General features: G+C 42.6%; 1 protein-coding gene across 1 annotated transcript in view; it reads left to right on the forward strand.

The window, feature by feature from the left end:
• GNB4 (G protein subunit beta 4) overlaps positions 1-19905 on the forward strand; it is a 52439-nt gene that overhangs the window by 24180 nt on the left and 8354 nt on the right. Inside the window, exons 2-9 of the mRNA XM_054982246.1 lie at positions 9363-9472; positions 11606-11644; positions 12726-12832; positions 14310-14373; positions 15398-15560; positions 16919-16985; positions 17093-17294; positions 18421-18637. Of these exons, the coding sequence (XP_054838221.1) occupies positions 9416-9472; positions 11606-11644; positions 12726-12832; positions 14310-14373; positions 15398-15560; positions 16919-16985; positions 17093-17294; positions 18421-18637 (916 nt within the window). The 5' untranslated portion in view covers positions 9363-9415. The remainder of the gene's footprint in view (positions 1-9362; positions 9473-11605; positions 11645-12725; positions 12833-14309; positions 14374-15397; positions 15561-16918; positions 16986-17092; positions 17295-18420; positions 18638-19905) is intronic.

Below are 19905 nucleotides of genomic sequence, written 5' to 3' on the forward strand. Positions count from 1 at the left end.
AGTGAGGAGAATCTTTTGTAAAATGTGGTGATCCATTTTGGCTTCTACATGCAATCACCTGAATTTTATAAACATAGAGTAATCTATATGTTTTCCTTGGTGCAAGGATGCGTGTAAGGAGTGTGAGGATCGATCTACTCTCTCTGCACGCTAAAGCAAGCTTAAAGTATGTTGCTAGTAGCAGGGTAGAAAGATACTCGTGCAAGCAACTAGAGACTGTATCACTGTTGTAAAGTTGCAATTTTATATAAATGTGTTACTTCTTAATTATGTATGTGGTAGTGTTGGGCTTGCAGTATGTGGGGCTATTGTTGGAGTCCCCTCCAGAGTATTTTGATATCTGATGTAAGCTAATTCCGTTTTCCAGTGCATGTATAATTGAAAGCTGGTACAGGCTTTACAAAATAAGTAATTTAAATCATATATACTAACAATTAGAACAAAGTTGTGTGTGGGAGTCTCTCTTTCTGTCTCTTGGGATAATTCTTTAAAAATGTTGATGTTTAAAGTGATCAGACTGATGGATGACCAAAGGGCCACATGATAAAAGTGAATTAAAATTTAGCATAATGTGGAAAAAATGGGTAGAAAGACATTTCTCTCCATCTCTTATAACACTAGGACTCCTTGTCACTTGAAAATAAATGGACCTTGATTCAGACCAATGAAAGAAAGTACTGTATTTCACACAATGCACAATTAACTTACGGAGCTGAAGGTGCTGCGGTGATGGCCTCTGGCTTCAGTGTCTTTAAAAGGGGACCAGATAGATTGAGGGGAGGGGAGGCTGTTAGTAATTACTAATGGCTGGCGCAGAGTGGTAAGCTGCAGTACTGCAGTCCAATCTCTGCTCACGACCTGAGTTCGATCCTGGTGGAAGTCGGGTTCAGGTTGCCGGCTCAAGGTTGACTCAGCCTTCCTCCATCCTTCCGAGGTACCCAGTTTCCTGGGGGTAAAGTGTAGATGACTGGGGAAGGCAATGGCAAACCACCCCGTAACAAAAAGTCTGCCAAGAAAACGTCGTGATGCGACATCCCCTCATGGGTCGCATCACAGTGCTTGCACAGGAGACTACCTTGACCTGTATTAGTTGTGATAGCTAAAATGGAATCTCTGTGTTCAGAGGCAGGATGCTACTGAATACCAGCTGCTCAAGGGCAGCACCACACTGCATTTATATCCTTTGTGTAGGCTTTATAGCACCATCTTACTGGTAATAAGATGCTGGACTAGATGGACACTGGTTTAAGTGTCAGACTGAGGCTTGAATAAAAGTTGCAATCCAGACTACCCCTTGCAATGAGACAAGAGTTCATTGATTCCAAAAGGCTTTTGCTGAAAATAACAACAGTTATAAGTCCACATTCCCAGATCCAAAGATCAGGGCTGAGCTTCGAAATTGTTACCAATGACAGGCAAAAGCAAAGGTACAGAATAGCAGTTCCCTGTGGGCCCCATCCTCCCCCTTAGTTCTCAAAACAATCGGCCTGAGGGTGAGAAAGTGAAAGTTTCCCAAGGGCGTCGGAAAGGCAGATATCTGTAGACATAACATTCCTCTTCTCCCTGTGAGCTTCCAGTGGAAGGCTTGCCACCTGCAAGAAAACACTGAACATACAGACAGGATCAAAAATGGAGTCTCTTTGGTTTGAACACATTCAGAACCTGACTGTGGTTCTTAATGAATCTTGAGAGCCTTGATTCAACAGGAGTGACAGAAAGATGGAAATGTCTCCGTGTGCAGTCACATAGCCAGTCGTGGCATTGGAGCTGTGGGACAAATTTAAAGAAACAGTCAAGCCAAATGACACTTGATGTTAATTTGCATATATAACCAGACATTTCAAATTGGCAGACATACTGCCAGTTGCAGGAGTTGAGGGATTACAGCCTTTAAAACCGTAGTCCCAGAATAGGCTCGTATTGAGTAGAAACTGATGGAAAATGTATGCCTCTGCATTGATTTCCAGTATTTACAGATGTGAAGATATAGTAGGAAGATTCTAAGTACTAGGGAAATAAAATCGTATTTAACAGTCCTTAAAATTGTTATTTGGCAGTATGGACAAATAGAAAAGATGGTTATCAATTTTGACATTTGATACAAATGGGGGAAATGTTGAAAATATATCTAATTCAACTTTCAGTATGGCCAACAATCTTACATAATTGTATGAATATAAAGGAAAATTGTTATATTTTTGGTGTTTAAATTTTTATAATAGATTTTATGTAGTTGATAAAAACATTGTAACAAAGTGTTAGTGTTCCCAACTAGATGCCAATTTTCTTATGTGTGGGAATGCCTAAAATTACAGTTTCTGATAGAGTCAGAACCTTGTAATAGAATGACTCCTCTACTCGGATATCATATATGTATGTAACGAACATTGCAAACGAGTGTGGCATTCTACTAATAGAAGCAAAATGACTTGGGAGCCTGATAATATCTTGTATGTAAAATTGGCGACATTAAGGGAACAGACTTTGAAAATTGTAGAAGTGAAATGAATAGAGTATATTCGCTTGAGAGAGATGGCAAAAATGCACAAACATTTCAAAGATGATGGTAATTTTTTATTTTATAATCTCAAGATTATTGATAGGTTTTAAATACAAAATTTTATTTATTTTATTTTTATTGTATTTGTATTTCGCCCTCCCCGTGAGCAGACTCAGGGCGGATAACAGCATTAAGATTAACAGCAATAATCAAGATTATTGATAGGTTTTAAATACAAAATCAGAAGCTCTTCTCCATCTGATTTCTGCTAAGGAAAGATATGCCAGGCTGGGAGGGCTGTGGTAAAGGTGTGCCTGCTGCTGTACATGCATCACTGAACAAATGGCTGATGCTGTCACAGCACTGATCACATTTTTGGTAATGTTGATTTTTGGTACTCTGTCTCCAATCCCAAAAGGTGATCAACACTATTACTTCTGGCAATCTGTTTCGTAAGGTAAACCGTTGCACACAGACTACGTTGACAAGGTTGAAGTATTCTCTTCTATTTAACAAGCATTCCTGTTAAGCAGGGCTTTTTTTCAGGGGGAACGTGGTAGAACGGAGTTCCGGAACCTCTTGAAAATGGTCACATGGCTGGTGGCCCTGCCCCCTGATCTCCAGCCAGAGGGGAGTTTAGATTGCCTTCCGTGCCGGGGAGAGCAATCTAAACTCTCCTCTGTCTGGAGATCAGGGGGCAGGGCCACCAGCCATGTGGCCATTTTCTCCGAGGGCAACCCACTGAGTTCCACTACCTCTTTTCCCAGAAAAAAAGCCCTGCTGCTAAGTAATAATTTTTGATATATTAGTGAGGAATCTAGGCACTGAGTCACTGAACTCAATGAGGTTCTTCATTAGGTTGGATTCTATGAACCGTGGAGTGAATAAAACCACCCCGAGCAATTCCATGTGCTTCCCTCCACAAGTGGATCCCGAGGGTCAGGGGTGTGTGCTGGGGAGGACACTGCAGCTTGAGGAGAAATAAGCAGAAATTGCCACTTCTGTATGTTGCACAAACTCTTCTGCAAACAGCAAAGGCGTGTGTGTGGGCATGTATACTTAATAAACCCTTCACATCAGATTATATACGTTGATGCAACTACCACAAAATTAAAATATTAGAAATTAATGTAGAGGTATCATAAGATAAAACCTCAAAATTCAGGAAAAGGCCTTTTAAAAACCTACACATTCCCCTGAAATTTTTAATTAAAATTACATATACAAACTTAGTAACTTAGAAAAGAGACTGCCTGCTAAAAGGTACTATTTTTGTAACTTTATAGAGGCTCTTTGTTCTATTAATTTAATTGTACAAAGGTTATTGTAAACAAGTTTCAAATGGGAATACAAGCTGAGTATGGTCATCCGCAGTTTTTGCATGTTACTTTTTAATATTTCAGTTTTGTGGTTCTGTGAACTATACTGCGTGAAGTGTTAAATTTAAATGATCTCTATAAATTGCGCAAATGTATTTGTGGAGTTAGGAGTTAGTGTTACTTTGTATTAACAAACTATTAGGTTAACTACCGATTAAGATTTTGCTGTTGAAATGCATCTGATCTCCTAATTTATATTTGTGAATTTAAGGGAGATGTTTGTGTTATCCATGTTACAAAGACAAATAAAATGGCTCCCTGGGGTCCAATCATTATGAAATTTGAGGGTTATTGGAGTACAGTTAGGAGTAGGTCCCCTGCAAATTTGTTGAAATTTGGTAAAAAAATGAGCCCCCCGGTCACCGAAAATTTCCAAATTGAGTTTCCCATAGGAAACAATAGTCGGATTTTACTGAATTTGCTCTGTATTACCAAACCGAACTGAAGAATTAATTCAGTATTGCCCGAATTTTTTCCACTTCAGTATTACCAAACTGAATCAACCGCATGTCTTTTGTGCACATCCTAGTGTTATCTTTCTAACATGCTGTTCAGCATGAAGCTGATGCATAATATAAGAGTTTTGAGCTTCATCTATTTATGCTTTCTTTTTTATGTAGTACTTTTTATTTTCTAAATTACAGTTTAAAGTTAAGAACAAAGTTTGCAACATTAAAAAGAGAAAAACAATTATATACCTCAGTCGCAAATTGAAAGAAGATTTCCAAAATGAATATAGGGTTCTCAGAGAGTGGCAAACATTGGGTTAGACTGTTTTCTATCCTTTAGATGGACACGTTCTGTTAATCACAGATTGCTAGACTTTATAAGGACACAAGGCTGGGTCCAAAGGAGCTGTCAGTATAACACAATTTTTTGCTCATTCTCCTGTTCCCCTAGAGATCCAACAAGTGGTGCATGGAAAAAATTCTTTAATATTGAGTAACCCCTACGCATTTCGTCTCAGCTTCGTCAGAGGGATCTAACAATAAAACAATGTATAAAAAGCAATTAATATAACATTCCAAAAATGATAAAACACATTTTTAAAAACAAGACCATTATACAGAGCATGAGTAAAGTGCAATACATGATACATTTTAGTGTCTAGAAACTTACAACAACATAGACTTACATATATTAACAAGCATTTCATGTCTTACTTTCACATAGGTGTTTAATTTAACATTAAAAGTTAACACTGTGAAATCTTGCTGACCTTCAGAATTCCTTTAGATGTCTATTCCGTTTGTGCACTGGTTGCAGAGTGGGAGTATGGGCTAGTCTCAGTTCTTATCTAAATTAGCGCTTGTCAGAAGATGCTGTCATTTAACCCATTAGGGCGCACTCCATGAAGCTTTAGAATCTGTTCTGTCTCCTTTTTTAGCAAAGCCCTCTCCTCCTGTTTATTGTATTTAGTTATGACCCCTAACGAAAAATCTGTGGGCTTATGATTAAGCTCCAGGAAATGTATCCGGGGGGCACCAACGATGTAAAATGTCGCTTTTATGTTCCGAGACACTGATTTTAAGAGATCTGGTTTTTTCCCCTGTATAGATTTTATCATATCCACATACTATTGCATACACCACATGATCGCTATTGCAGGTAGTGAATTCTTTGAGATAATTTTGTTTATGATCAATAGAATTGATGAAGTATTTCATTGGTTTGGTATTCTTACAAAAGCAACAATGCCCACAAGGAAAATGGCCCATGGGTAGGCTGGATCCTGGGAAGCACTGGCTGCAAATTTTTATTCTGATAAGCGTTGCTGTTTATTAAATGGTCTTTCAGACTAGCTGTTTTCTTATAGGCAATGATGGGGTGTTTTTTTTTGGGTCACACATAGGTATATCATCTAGTATATTCCAGTTCTTATATGTACTCTTTTTTAAGCCTACACTTAATAGAATTGTAAGTTATGCTACATACCAGCTTTCCAAGGTCACCTGTTTTTTTTAGTAGTTCATTCATATCTTTGGCAATGGTCTTGGTAAATGAGGTTTGCAAAACTTGCTGCAGATATCCTTTTTGTGTCAAATTCCTTTGTAATACTGAAGCCTCTGTCTGAAAATCTTGTATCCTGGTACAATTTCTCCTGATTCTGAGGAATTGATCATAGGGTAAGTTGTTCCTTACATGCGGTTGTTGGTGGCTGTGATATCTAAGGAGAGAGTTCTTATCAGTAGGTGTATATCTGGTTGTTTTCCCTCAAAACCATAATGTCCAAAAATGTACAACTTAAAGATTATTAATAATTATTAACATACTGATTAATAATCCATAAATCCTTTGTCCGAGGCCCGACACGCCGGCCTCGGACTTCCCCCACCCCCACCCCACCGACGACGCAGAGCCCACCTACCGGGCGGGAGAGGCCAGGGACGAGGCCCCACCGGGGGAAGAAGGCCCCAGCAGCTGCGCCGCCGCTGCGCCGCCGCCCGCCGCCGCACCGGAGGAGAGGAGCCCGAGCGGCCACGACAGCGGGCGCACTCGGAAGCGGCGGCCGGCGCGGTCAGCGCTCTGGCGGCGACGGCCCCGTCCGGGCCGCGGGGAAGGCCGCAGCGAGCGGGGCGAGGCCGCGCCGGGCTGCCAAACGCCAGCGCAGGCGCCCTCGGCCAAGCAGGAGGGCGGCCGGGGCCAGCAGGGGGGAGGGAGGAACAAGCCAGCCTGTGGTTGGAGGGCGGCCCGGGGAAGGGCCAGATCGCCCCGTCAGGGGCCTAGCCCGCCGTCCATCACAGGGCAGGAGGGAGGAGGGCAAGAGGCATTGGGGGAGAGCGGGGCAGCCCGGCTAGCAGCCCACCAACGGGGTAGAGGGAGGTGGGCCCAATGGGCTGGGATGCAGGTGGCACAGGTGTTGGGATTGATGATGGGTGGAAGCACTCGGGGGTGAGGGTGGAGCTGGAGTGGGGAAAGTATTTAAGGAGGCTCTGGAGGCAGGCCGAGGAGGAAGGTACTGGAAGAGACATAGCAGGTGCCCGGCATCCTAAGGCGAGCACCCTGCCATTTGTCAGCCGACTGCCCTGAAGGTTAAGGCGCAGCCAGCCGGGTGGAGCCACGTGCTGACCGGCCCGCCGGTCAGACAAGGGCCGCCCTAGTCTGAGGCCGCCTGTGAAAGAGCCTCCACGCTTCCTTGGGGACCCGCCCAGCCGCTCCAGGCTACCAGCACGGACCCGCCGGGACCGCCCCGCCCAGACCCGCCGCCAGGGGGCGTGCCACAGCCTGACATCCTTTATAGGAAGTGACACACAAGTTGTCTCACAAGTACTAAATACACTCATGAGCTCCCTGCGTGATTGTTTCAGTGCACTGGTATAAAGTTGTGCATGGTTTGCACTTGTTTACTGGCAGTTGTTATTCTAACACTCCATCTACTTTTCCAATATACCTTAACTTAGATTTCATTTTCCTTTTTAAAAGAGCTACTTTTGGCTCTGGAGCCATTTGTCGCAGACCACTGATCATACCAGTTGGTGAATTCTTACTCAGCAATTTCCTTCTGAACAAAATTCATATTAATGCCGTTTATTAAGACCAGACAAAATTTCCAAGTGTGCTGGATTTCAGGTTCTCCAGAACTTAACGGGCTGGATCTTTTTAAAGGCATTAGTGGCATGGATGAGTGACCCTGCTGTGAGTTTCTCTTGAAAGATTTCTCACTTCCTCCAGGATACTCTTGAATATTTTTCATCAAAATGCAGTTGAACACATAAGGTTATCTTTGGTTACAGCCTGAGGCTCTCATCTCTGTTTCTTTATCTTCTGGAAATACCCCTCTTCTTGAACACAGTGCTCTTTTGCTTTGAGACGAATTGGTGTGTGTGTGTGTGTGTGTTTGGCTCACTTTTGCTCTTGTTTTTAAAGCTTGCATTGAAAATGAGTCTGACAGGAGGGTCAAAAGGTCTAATCAAGATGAGATGTGGTATACAACTGTGTTAAAATGCGGGTTGTTGCCAAGCAAGTATAATATAGGCAAAGTGATTTCATGTGCTACATGGGAAGGCTTGTTCTAATTCTGTCCGTATTTCCTCACCTGGGCTTATTTTTGGTCTCGGAGTTCAACTTGGAGGAAAGTTGTGAGGGAAAGGAGCTTTCCAGCAAGAAAATGCAGTTAGAGGGAGGCTTCACTGCATGAAATCCTCCTCATTGCCCACTTGTTCCAAATCATGACTCCATCACATCTTGTTGAACTTGAAGGGAGCTTTAAATGCCTGGCAAGAGTGTCTGGTAGACAGGTACTACCAAGACTATATACGTGACATCTGCCTCCCCCCCCCCCGGCCAATCTGTGCAGCTACTTGAAAGGGAAGAAGCAGGAGCTTTGGCTTCTGGTCTGCTCCAGTTCCTTGCAGAAGTGGACAGGCCATATCATATGGAGCTGCCTTGGGTCAGCACTCCTTGAATGCTCCAGCTGATTGCATGGGATTCTCTCTCTGCCTCCTTCCCTTCGGAGTGGCGCACAGGTACCTGGCAGAGCTCGTTTGAACTGTACAGGTGCTAAGGCAGCAGCTGTTGTACTAATGCCAGAGGTTACTTACTGCTGTTGGCATCAGGACACCCAGTGTACAATACTGGCCAAGTGTCCCTCCATCCTGATCCTCTGGAGCACTGAACTGCAGAGTTACACTAGAAGTGTACAGACATAAATACCTCTTGAGGGGAAATGCTGTGCCTGCTGCCCCCCATTCTTCTCTGTCACTTGTAGCCCTTTCAGAATGTCACGGTTGCTTTATTTGTCATCATTTTGTCAGGTTGCTGGCTTCTATGTTGGGCTCTCCATAGAACTTCAAACTGGGTTTAAGATTTTGCTGTAGGTTTTATAGCTCTGTTCAATACTTATCTGTTCATACTGGAAGGTCTTTTTGAACTGCTCTGGTGGCTCTCTGTTTTTAGGAACTACATGCTATCGACAACTTGCATCTTAAGACGACAGTCAGGTGCCTTTACACTTTCCACAAATTCATCTTTAGTTTTTCAAGACAAAAACTTCAAATCTTTCTTTAAAGAGAGTAGAAGAAGGCGAGTGGAGGAAGAAACTATCTCATATCTGAATCAGATATGTCTTTTTCTAAAACTGTTACATTAAATCTGGCATGGATATCTACAAAGAGTATACTGAAATCACACCTTGGCTATAAACTTGCTCGGTGGCCTTAGGGAAGCTGTTTTCTCTGTCACAAGCCTTCCCCCACCCCCAACTACAATAATAGATTAATACTGGCCTGGCTTTACAGGCTACTGTAAGGGACTGCTGATACAGCACGTATGGAGCATGTCAAACACTTGAAATTTGCTGTATGAATATTGAGTATCTTTTGATGCAGAGAATCCTGAGGGCTAGATAAGCGAAGTGGAAGAGTTAGACGCTACATAGATGCAGAACATTTCAAGCTTTGTCTTCTGGATTTCTGTGATGCCTTGGAAAGTGAAGGTTGTAGTATCTGCACAATTAAACTTTGGGGTTTTTTTTTATTTCTCAGCAAACTTCTTTTCGTCAGTAGTGTAACGGTGGGAAAGAGACTCATTCAAGAGGATGAGTGAACTGGAACAGTTGCGGCAGGAGGCAGAACAACTTCGGAATCAAATCAGAGTAAGTTTTTTCTTAACCTGTTTCTGGGTACAGATCCTAAGTAGTAGTAATTAGGGACTGGCTAGACATTAATTGTGTGGGCAGCGGGGAGACAGGAAGAAGGTGCCACCCTGCAGACAGATAAAATCAGCAACCACCTATTTGCAAGCATTTTCTGTTGTGGCTCCTGCACTGTGGAATGGTCTGCCCAAGGCTGTGAGGAAGGCCACCAGCCTTCTGTCGGTTCAGAGCAAAATGAAGATCTATTCCGGAGGTCTTTCTCATAGAAGAAGCAAAGAAGTGGTGCAGTGATTCAGATCGGGAGGTGACTTTTATTAGGGTTAAAGTCTTTCTAGTGCTGATCGTCCTATTGCCTCAAATGTTACTATATCTCATAATTTGCTTAAAGATTGACTGAAAATGGATTTTAAAAATACCTGTAATTTGTCTCGGGTCGAGAATAAATGAAAATAATAAAAAAAGAGGAGGGCATTATTTCCCTGCAAACTCTTTGGTGGGGGGGGGGGAGAGACCCTTGTACCTGGAACTCACTGAGAACAGTGCTGGGTGTCCTTGGAGGCAGGTGATAATTCGGGGGGGGGGGGGGTCCTCGCAGTCCCTTTGCCTAGCCCCTGTGGTGGGTTGGAAGCCAGAGGGTGGAGATGAGCTTTCTCTCTCCTGTTTTTTTTGACCCTGCTCCATAGCTGGGCTTTTATGGCATGAAACTGCATTCATTCTGAGTCAGGCCTTCTTGGTCAGTGGTCTTCAATCTTTCAGGATGTTGGAACCACTGAACTGCAAGCATGTGACATGAAAGCATGTGACATCAGGTCGTGGCAGGAAGAGTAGGAACCAGAGTTACAAATTCCCTGGCGCCGGGCCAGGAACATAGGCAGCAGGCCAAAGGAGCTGGGGACAGGAACATGAAGCATTAGGAAGTGTACCATAGTGAGGAACAAGCCAAGGGTCAGAGCTACTGTCCACCTCTGAGTGATCTCATTTAGCTGTCCTGTTTCTCTTGCTCAGCATGTACGCAAAGAGAGGAAGTAAGTAAGACACCCTTATTCTCTCTACAGTGGGGCCTCCAAAAAGGCAGCAAAAAATGGCAGCCTTGCAAGGGCTTGTGACTCAGCAGGATCTCTAAGCCAGCTGAGGGTCCCCGCTCATTGGTTTGAAGACCATTGCTCTAGGTACACTGTTGATTCAGAATTTGCAAGCAAATGGGTGATGGTCTAATCTTATTGGCAGCTGCCATTGGCTGGGGAACGAAGCTGAGTCTGTAGCAGTTCTCTGCAGTGTTTTTTCTTGCATGACCTGTAATGCTGACAAACTCCTGAACAATTCAGGGGCCCATGCAAAGAACTAAAATTCTGTGGTTCGGCTCCTACTCTTAGGACAAACTTAAAAAATTATAGAAGAGGAAGATTTGGGTACAGACCAACACGGCTACCCACCTTAAATTATAAAATTATAGTAAAACTTTTCCTGATTGATGGAGGGGAGCAGCGGAGCAACAGTTCTCTTCTTATGGATAAAACTCCAGAAGGCTAAAGAACCAAGAGAAGCTGGGCTCGAAACCTGCTTCTCAAAATTCTGTTTTTCTGTATGAAATGAAACTTGATTTTAAGAAGAGGGAACATTCAGGACAGCTGCTTGGTTCTGCTGATTTGTATAAAACTGGCATCTATATCCATCTGTGGCTGGATTACTTTCATGCTCTGACTGATCTTCAGTTCCATATCCCAGTATTCTTAAAGAGTCTTACTTCCTTGTTAAACTCATTCTTACAAATGTTGAGCCTTACACCTGACACTGCATTCTCTTTTCTCACAGAGAAATTGCAAGATAATTTTTAAAAAAAACCCTAGCTTTCTAGCTGCATTTTGTATAGTGGAGGAGAAATGGATGTGGGTTTATAGATATTCAAGAATTCAGTGCGATCAGTGACAGAGGTTAATCTTCCTTGATACTGTGTAGGCTTTCAGAGTCAGCCAGGGAACCCGAAATCTTTCTTTATAAGCAGTAATTTCATAAGGAATATTGTTTTGAGTAAATTTGTAGTGGCTAACAGGGCGTATGTTCAGGCCACATTGCAATATTGATTCCAATTGTTTCTCTGTCGACCAATCTCTTTCCTCCCTTTTTATTTTAAAGGATGCCAGAAAAGCTTGTAGTGACACCACTCTTGCTCAGGTACGCTCATTTTCTGCTACATTGTCCATTCCTTATATGGGCTAGTGTCTATAAGGCAATTGGTTCCATGTCTAGAGTGGAAATATTACTGTAAATTGTTTAGAAATGCCGTATCGGTGATAGATTTTTAAAATCTGTGTTCAGTGTGTGCAAATTATTAAAGTGAAGGTTCCTGAGGCACTTTAGTTGTAGTGGATGCTTGTGGGGAAGTTATCCTCTGCAAGGTCCATTCATTTAAACATAGGCTTATGTAAAGCCATTCACATTGAATTGTGGTCTTGGGTTAAAAGGAATGATGGATTGGATCCAGCCAGTATTTTCACTCACTCCTTACTAGATCCCTCATCCCCACATTCTTTTGTGCATGCTGGTCCCATAATCCCTAGCATAATCTTTTGCAGTGGTCAGAGGGAACCTTCCCTCTCTTTTTCATCAGCAGAAAACTTAGGTGAATCCTACCCAATATCAATATGTACATCTGAAGGTATAAAAATAATCAGAGGACCTGTTACTGCCATGATAGGGGGCTTTAAAACTGCTTTTGTAACACGTCTTGAGACTGGCACACCTTCACATGCCTCATCATTATTATAAGGAATTTCTGTAGTGTATGCTCTGAAATATAATCCAAATATAATCAGTGAACATCAGTGCAATGACTGATGTGCCATCAGCCTAAAACATTTCAACCTAAAAATGTTTTCTTAAAAGTTGAAAGTATGGAAATTACTAAATTAGGCAGCCTTACCCTACTGGGTAAAAACAATATATCATTAATTAATATTAATCACTGATATCCTATGGATCTAGGATGAACATTGGTAAGTGACCCTTAGTGGCACCCATTCCAGGGCTAGTGGTAATAAGATAACTGGGAACAAAAAGCAGCAAAGCAACTCTCGGTACATTCTGTGAAGCTTCAGGGCGTGCCCTCAGGGTTGCTCAAGCTTGTTCATGTTGGTGCCATTTCTAGTTCAGTCTAGGCCCTTTCGAAAGAAGAAAACCTGCCATGTGTGAAAACAGAGATATTGTACTTTTCTGCCTGTTTTGAGTAATGTCTCTTCCTCTCACTCTTGCCTAGATCACCACAAGTCTTGACTCAGTGGGCCGAATTCAGATGCGCACCAGACGTACCCTGAGAGGCCATTTAGCTAAAATATATGCCATGCACTGGGGATCTGATTCAAGGTTTGTGCAAATGATGGACTTACGATGTGGAAGGTCTTTTTCTCATAGTTGGAAAATATCAATATGCCTTTGACCTGTTGGCTTGCTTGAAAGAGGCGGCTATAAATGTAAATCAAGCAAAATGCTGTAGTATTAAGTAAAATACAACCAAGAGGTTAGAAATCTGAATAGTATAGAAGTCATAGCCTTGAAGATTCCCTGAAAGACCCAATAATTTGATAGGGAGGACTTGCCTGGTAAACAAAAAGTAAGCATTTTGCCCCTTCGTTCTAAGTATAAAATCTTTGTAACTGAAACTAGTCAAGTAGTGGATTTTTGGAAATGTATGATAGTAGCTTTTTTCAGATTGACTTCAATAAATTGTTCCATCTTATTGGGATGGGCGGGGTTAACCAGTGGCTTGGATCCAGCAGTGTGTGAATGGAAACAAAAACAGCAGAGTTCACTTGGCACAAGATCTTGTGCAACATCTAGTGCTTTTCTCCGCACAGGGCCCAGAAATTTGTTGCACATGGCCTTCTGCAAGTGGAAACTGAAGTGGAGAAAGCGTCTTTTCCTTGTGTTTTTGCTTGCACAAGAACTCTGGTACAAATGGAAATTTTGCTCTGGATCCAACCCGCTATATTTCAAAAAGACAAGTCTCAGGTTTCTGTCTGCTTTGAGCAATTCCCCCAAGAAATTGGTTATACAGATGGAGCTGGCTCAGTGGTAGCCCTTGAAACCTTTTTATCCAAATTAAAGATCAGCAATCGGCAAAACTGCCAGGAAGTGCAAAACATACTCTCCACATTTCCCCATAACTTGAATTATCTCAAGCAGGGGATAGTTTTACTCCCATCTCAAAGATCTCTGCAAGGACACGTGGGAAAAGGGAAAAATGCATATGATGCTTTTTTGTATGGGGAATGGGTAAAGCATTGCCTTTGTCAGTAGTGCTGCAGTAGGACAATCTTGGCAGCCACCCCTGACATTAGGTAATTTGGCTTATTTTTAATGAGAGACTGTAGTGAGACCATGTTGACGAGCATTTTTGCTAGGATTTTAATAGAGTCAATGTGGTGTAATAGCGTGTCAGACTAGAAGTTAAGAGAGCCAGGTTCAAATATTTGCTCTGCCCCAGAAATCTCACTGGATCACCTTGGATCATTCACACGCTCTCAGCCTAACCTGCTTCACGTGGGGTGGGAAGTAAGAATAAAATGGAGGAGGGGTGAACAATGTTGGACCCTCATTAGGGAGAAAAGGGAGGGATATAAATAATCTAAATAAATAAAAGATGATTGTGTAGCATTTATCTTTGATATATCCTAATACTCCAAAGTCAAGTGACTGTTTTTTATCCCTGCTAAGAAGAAGAATTATTCTGGAAGGAAGAGTATTACTAAATGACCATATGCTTGTACAATGCCAACTTTTAAAAGCCAGCCAAAAGGAGAAACAAAGTTAATCTCTTGCCTTTTTTTGTGGTTATCTTTAGGCTACTAGTCAGCGCTTCTCAAGATGGAAAATTAATTATTTGGGATAGTTATACAACAAATAAGGTAGAGTCTTTTAAGAAAATGATTTGAGCCTTTTGAAATTGAGCTTTGCTGTTTCCACTGCTGCTTCCTAAGATTCCCTACCACCACCACCGCTCTTTCTCTCTTCCTAAAGCACTGCCTTTTCTTTATTGTCTCTTTTCACTCTTGGGGGGTTTTGTTGGCTTTGCTCCAAAACAGTTCTTTTTCTCTCGTTATCCTTTCTTCTTTTTGAAGAGGAGCTTATTCACTCAAAGCACTGTTGTGCATCTCATTAACAGTTCTGTCCCATTGCTTTTTAACAACTGTGACTCACTTATTTGGGAAAACAGGCGGTCGCATCTCTGAATGTTTTATCTAAGATATAGGTGTTCTGTGGTAGTATGGATTATAGGAAATCTCTGGATGTCTCAGGCTCCCTTGACAACTAAAACGGAGGAGCTCTGTAGTAATCTGAAAGGTGGAGTCTTCTGAAGAACCTTGTGATATTTTTGAATAACTCCAACCCTTTCCCCATTTAAAACCAGAAGCTTAGTTCCCTGCGGTGTCTCACTGATAGCATCTGTTTGTTTAGAGCAGCTATATTGGTGTTCATTTAATGGCAGGCAAAATCAAGAGTGATTTGTTCCTGAGGAAGTCTCCTTTGGTATTAGGTGGAATCACAAATACAGGGCTTCACACAGCTGCTAGAAATCTAATGATAGAGCTTTATCCCTATCTAAAACCATGGGAAAGAAGCCAAGATGGAATAAAATACAATTTAAGGGGGAAGGCCGTGAATACACGCATTCATTTGTTGTTCTTCCACATGTCGGATTTAGATTTTTCTCCATCCTTGACTTTATTCAACCTAGCATGAAATCTTGACATTCCATCTTAAAAACAAAAACATGTTCTGTGCATCAGTTGCATGTCCCCATGCTCCTGTGCATCTGTGACAGAGTGGACAAGTCTGGGTGTGGGCAGAGAACGACTGCTCTCTCTTTCTCTCTCTCTCTCTCTCTCTCTCTCTCTGTGACTCATGGTGTTTCTTTTCCCTCCTCTAAAGATGCATGCCATTCCTTTGAGATCTTCCTGGGTAATGACCTGTGCGTATGCACCATCGGGAAACTACGTTGCTTGTGGTGGATTGGACAACATTTGCTCTATATACAACTTGAAGACAAGAGAGGGCAACGTACGAGTGAGCAGAGAGCTACCCGGCCACACTGGTCAGCTTCCATTTTATTTTTCTGATCTGATCTGTTTTGGCTATCTGAAATCTGAAATCCGCTGTCTGAAATGCCCTAAAAGCAGAGATTTAAGCTGCAGCAAATAGTAGAATATGCAGAATTTTTTCTAATAGAATCAACTGTTATTTTCAGATTCCATCATAGACAGCCTTGTTTGTAGGCCTCATGGTTGTATTTTTTTCCATCTTATTCCAGGTGATGAGAAATTGTTTTACTAGTAAACTTTGTTGCTAAGCAGAGCTTTGCCTGTAGACGAGCTATATGTTTCCATCTTTTAAGTGTTAAGTTTCTCCCCTAAGTGTAATGTAAGACGAGCTGAATTCTGCAACCTGAATAAATAAAGCAAATAGTTTGAATGTGTGTATGTTGATTTTGTATAATTTGGTTTATGTTAGTGATGAGGAGGTTCAAAGGATTTTTGTAGGCATCCATTCCCTGCTTAGCTGACACTGGGCCACAATCTTTGCAAATGAGTTAGAGAGCAGGATCTTATCTGTGGCTGCCCCGGAGCTCTGGGATGCTTTGGAGTGGGTCGATCGCTTCCCTCCCTGCAGGTGTCTTGCAGGGAGGCTGAAAAAGTGGACTTTTTTGTTTGTTTTAGTAAGTTTCAGCTACTTGGCCTCAATCTTTCCCAGTGAAATTTTTTTTTGGCTTAGTTTTTTGTTACTTGCTTTTGGGAGGATTATTTGTGGCTGTATTTAACTGCTGCATTAATTTTTTTACATGGTGATTGTATGCCCCTTTGAAACTATTTTTATAAGTTATAAACCTTTTAAGTTCAGATATTTGCCCGTTTCTGCTGAAGGAAACTGGCCTCCGCGATGCCCGTGCTCTGCAGTGATCGTTATGCTTCCCTGTTCAATGTGTATCGCTTGGTCTCAGATTTTTAAATGCTCCTCAAGCTTCATTTCCAGGAGAAGGCATTTATTAGTGAATTTTCTTAGTGTTCTGAAAAACAATTGGCTGGCTGTCTTATTTAATATCGAAGGGATTAAAACAACCACGTTGATGAAACTGCACAAAACATGGCTCTCGAAATCCCCTCTAAGGTAAAGTGAGAATCTCGTCCAGTGGCTGCCATGCCCTGAAATGTCTGACCTCTCTGCCTTCTGAAATTTCCCACCTTCTTTCAAGTTTGCCTTTGTGAGGGGGGGGGGCAGGGCGGTCAGACATTTGACTTAATTCAATAAATGAAATCTAGAACTTTCTGGATTCTGCATTTTGTTCTGATTTGCAGAACACTCACAGTTCTGCATATATCTGTGTTGAAACGGGGGATTTTTTAAAGATTGTAACGGTCAGTTTGTTTGCTTACTGCTTTCTGTTCTCCATCTTAGGGTACTTGTCTTGTTGTCGCTTTCTGGACGACAACCAGATCGTCACAAGCTCAGGAGATACCACCTGGTGAGTTTGCAGGCAGGGCTGGGGGTTGCTTTTTATGAGTAGGATGAAGCTGCTCGGGCCAGATGTTTAACCCACCGTGTGCAAACTTTCTCTCTTTTCACTTGCAGTGCTCTGTGGGACATTGAAACCGGCCAGCAGACGACTGCTTTTACTGGCCATACTGGTGATGTAATGAGTCTTTCTCTGAGTCCAGATATGAGCACTTTTGTTTCGGGGGCCTGTGATGCTTCCTCCAAGCTCTGGGATATCCGAGATGGAATGTGCCGGCAGTCTTTCACGGGGCATGTGTCTGACATCAATGCTGTGTGTGTAAGTGATTGTCTGTGCTCCTAAAGGATGGATTTTAATGACCTCACCCCACAAACTCCGAGATGTTTTGTCCACAATACTTTGGAGTACCTCTGATGGATCAGCCAGTAGGGCTGCCATCTCTGACTTGAGGAAAATCTTGGAGGTTTGGGGCAAATTGCCTGGGGAGGGAACTCAGCAAGGGTACAGTGCCATAGACCCAGTCTGGTGTAGTGGTTAAGAGCTACGGGACTCTTAATCTGGAGAACTGGGTTTGATTCCCCACTCCCCCGCTTGAAGCCAGCTGAATGACCTTGGATCAGTCACAGCTTCTAGGAGCTCTCTCAGCCCCACCCACCTCACAGGGTGATTGTTGTGAGGATAATAATAACATACTTTGTAAGCCCCACTGTTTTAAGTTGTCCTGAAAAGCGGTATATAAATCAGTTGTTGTTGTTATTGAGTCACCCCTCCATAGCTGCAATTTTCTCCAGGGCAACTGATCTTTGTAGTCTGGTGATCAGTTGTAATTCCAGGAGAACTCCAGGCCTCACTGGGAGGTTGGTATCTTTATCAGCCAGATAATATTGGCAGATTAGCTGCTGTGAAGGAGAGCAAAAGATCAGTTTTACACGGAGGAAGGAAAATCCACGGGGCCAAGGGTCAGGAAGGACTGCTTCGGAGAAGTGCGAGTGAAGCAAGGGGCTCGGAGCGACTCTGGTCTGCTCGTTATGCCAGCTCCCCAGCTTGTTCCTCGAGTTTCTCATAGGATCAAATTAAATGAAACCTTTTGAGATTGTGGAATCTAAAAAGTCAAAACACAGAGACAGAAATTACTTCAATCCGAGTAAAATAATTTCCCTCAAGTTTTTTTTTTTGTGGGGCAGCAAGTTCAAATACTTTGCATATTGTGTTAACTATAATATTGAATCTATTTTAAAATCTCAGTTGGGCATACTGTGTAAAGTGCTGTTGTAATGTCAACATTAAAAAAATTGTTCTTTATGTACTTTGAACTTCGAAAAAGAAACTGGCATTCTGAAAATAATTGCTGAGTTGTCTCCCCAAACCATCTGTGCCCCCCCTTGCTCCCTGTGTTCCCAGTTTTGTTTGATCCGTGGCTCATGTTTCTTGTTCCATTGCCCAGTTTTTCCCCAATGGCCACGCATTTGCCACTGGCTCGGATGATGCCACCTGTCGACTGTTTGACCTGCGAGCAGACCAGGAGCTCATGATGTACTCGCATGACAACATTATCTGTGGGATCACATCAGTAGCATTCTCAAAGAGCGGCCGCCTCTTGTTGGCCGGGTATGATGACTTCAACTGCAATGTTTGGGACACCCTTAAGGGAGAACGAGCAGGTGAGTTTCTGCATCTGAAAAAAGAGCTGTGTTTTCTGTAGCATCTCTATAAAACATTAGAGGTGGCTTAGGATGCTGCTTGGCTATAAACCCTCCAATACTATCCCTGTGAATGTCATTGGTTTGCATAAGAGCAGGTTTGTTAGGTCAGGCCATCTAGTCCAGCATCCTCTTTCACACTTGTCAGCCTTCCACGAGCATCCTCCTGTCCCTGTTGTTGCTCCCCACCATTAGTATGTGGAAGGGTACTTGGGGATATCTATTTCCAGGTGAAACTAGTATAGGAAATCCCACTGCACGGTGGATTTTGAGGAGTGGCTGCCCAGAAGAAGAAGAACTGCGTAGCAAATTTCACTGTTCTCCAGTTGGTTTTCAGCTGCTGGTCAAAGTGCTGATTTTGACCTATGAAGCCATAAACAGACTGGGATCAGAATATCTGAAGAACTGACTGCTCTCATATAGACTTGTCTGGTGGTTAAGATATTCCCCATGGGCCATGTTCTAAGCCCCCCCCCCCGCCCTTTCTGAGGCGGCCTTTTCTGTCCTGCCATTGTGCCTGTGGACTTCTTCCCTCCCCTTACTTGTTTGCCCGGCACCAACTCTGATGGCTTTTAGGCACCCGTGGTGCTTTCATAATTGTCTGAAGAAGGGAGCTCTGACTCTCAAAAACTGACACTGTGAAAATCCTGTTGGTCTCTCTGAGGTGCCACTGGGCTCAGATCCCACTGCTCTACTGCAGACTAACATGGCTACGCACCTAAACTTTCATAACTGAATGCTTGCTGCTGCTGCTGCTATTGTTGGGTTGATGGTTGTCATGCGAGTTTTCTATGGCTGTGGGTTCTGTGTTTCAACAGTGATTTTTTTTTATGATACTGTGTTTAATCACGGTAAACTACCTTGAACAATATTCCAAAAGGTAATATAATTAAAAAAAATAATAATAAGCACATAGGGACAAGGTGGAACTGAAGAAAATCAGAGGTAACATAAAGCCTACTGAGAACAAATGCAGAAATAGCTCGGCTGCCATGTGGCAGATTGGATGGTTAATAGCCCCGCCCCCAAACCTCTCACCCTGTAGAATGCAAGCATTTTAGAGAAATCTTTTAGTTTAGACCTCTGCCTGACATACTAGTTTTCCATATATGAGGTGCTTTTAATGTGGGGGGATCATTTAAGCGTGCATGCCCAACCTGCCAGTATCAAAGAAGGAAAGACTGTACCATGTTTTGTGAATGTATAAATTGGTTTGGAGATGTTTGTAG

This window comes from Eublepharis macularius, chromosome 6, assembly GCF_028583425.1.
Source record: "Eublepharis macularius isolate TG4126 chromosome 6, MPM_Emac_v1.0, whole genome shotgun sequence".
Classification (NCBI taxonomy): domain Eukaryota; kingdom Metazoa; phylum Chordata; class Lepidosauria; order Squamata; family Eublepharidae; genus Eublepharis; species Eublepharis macularius.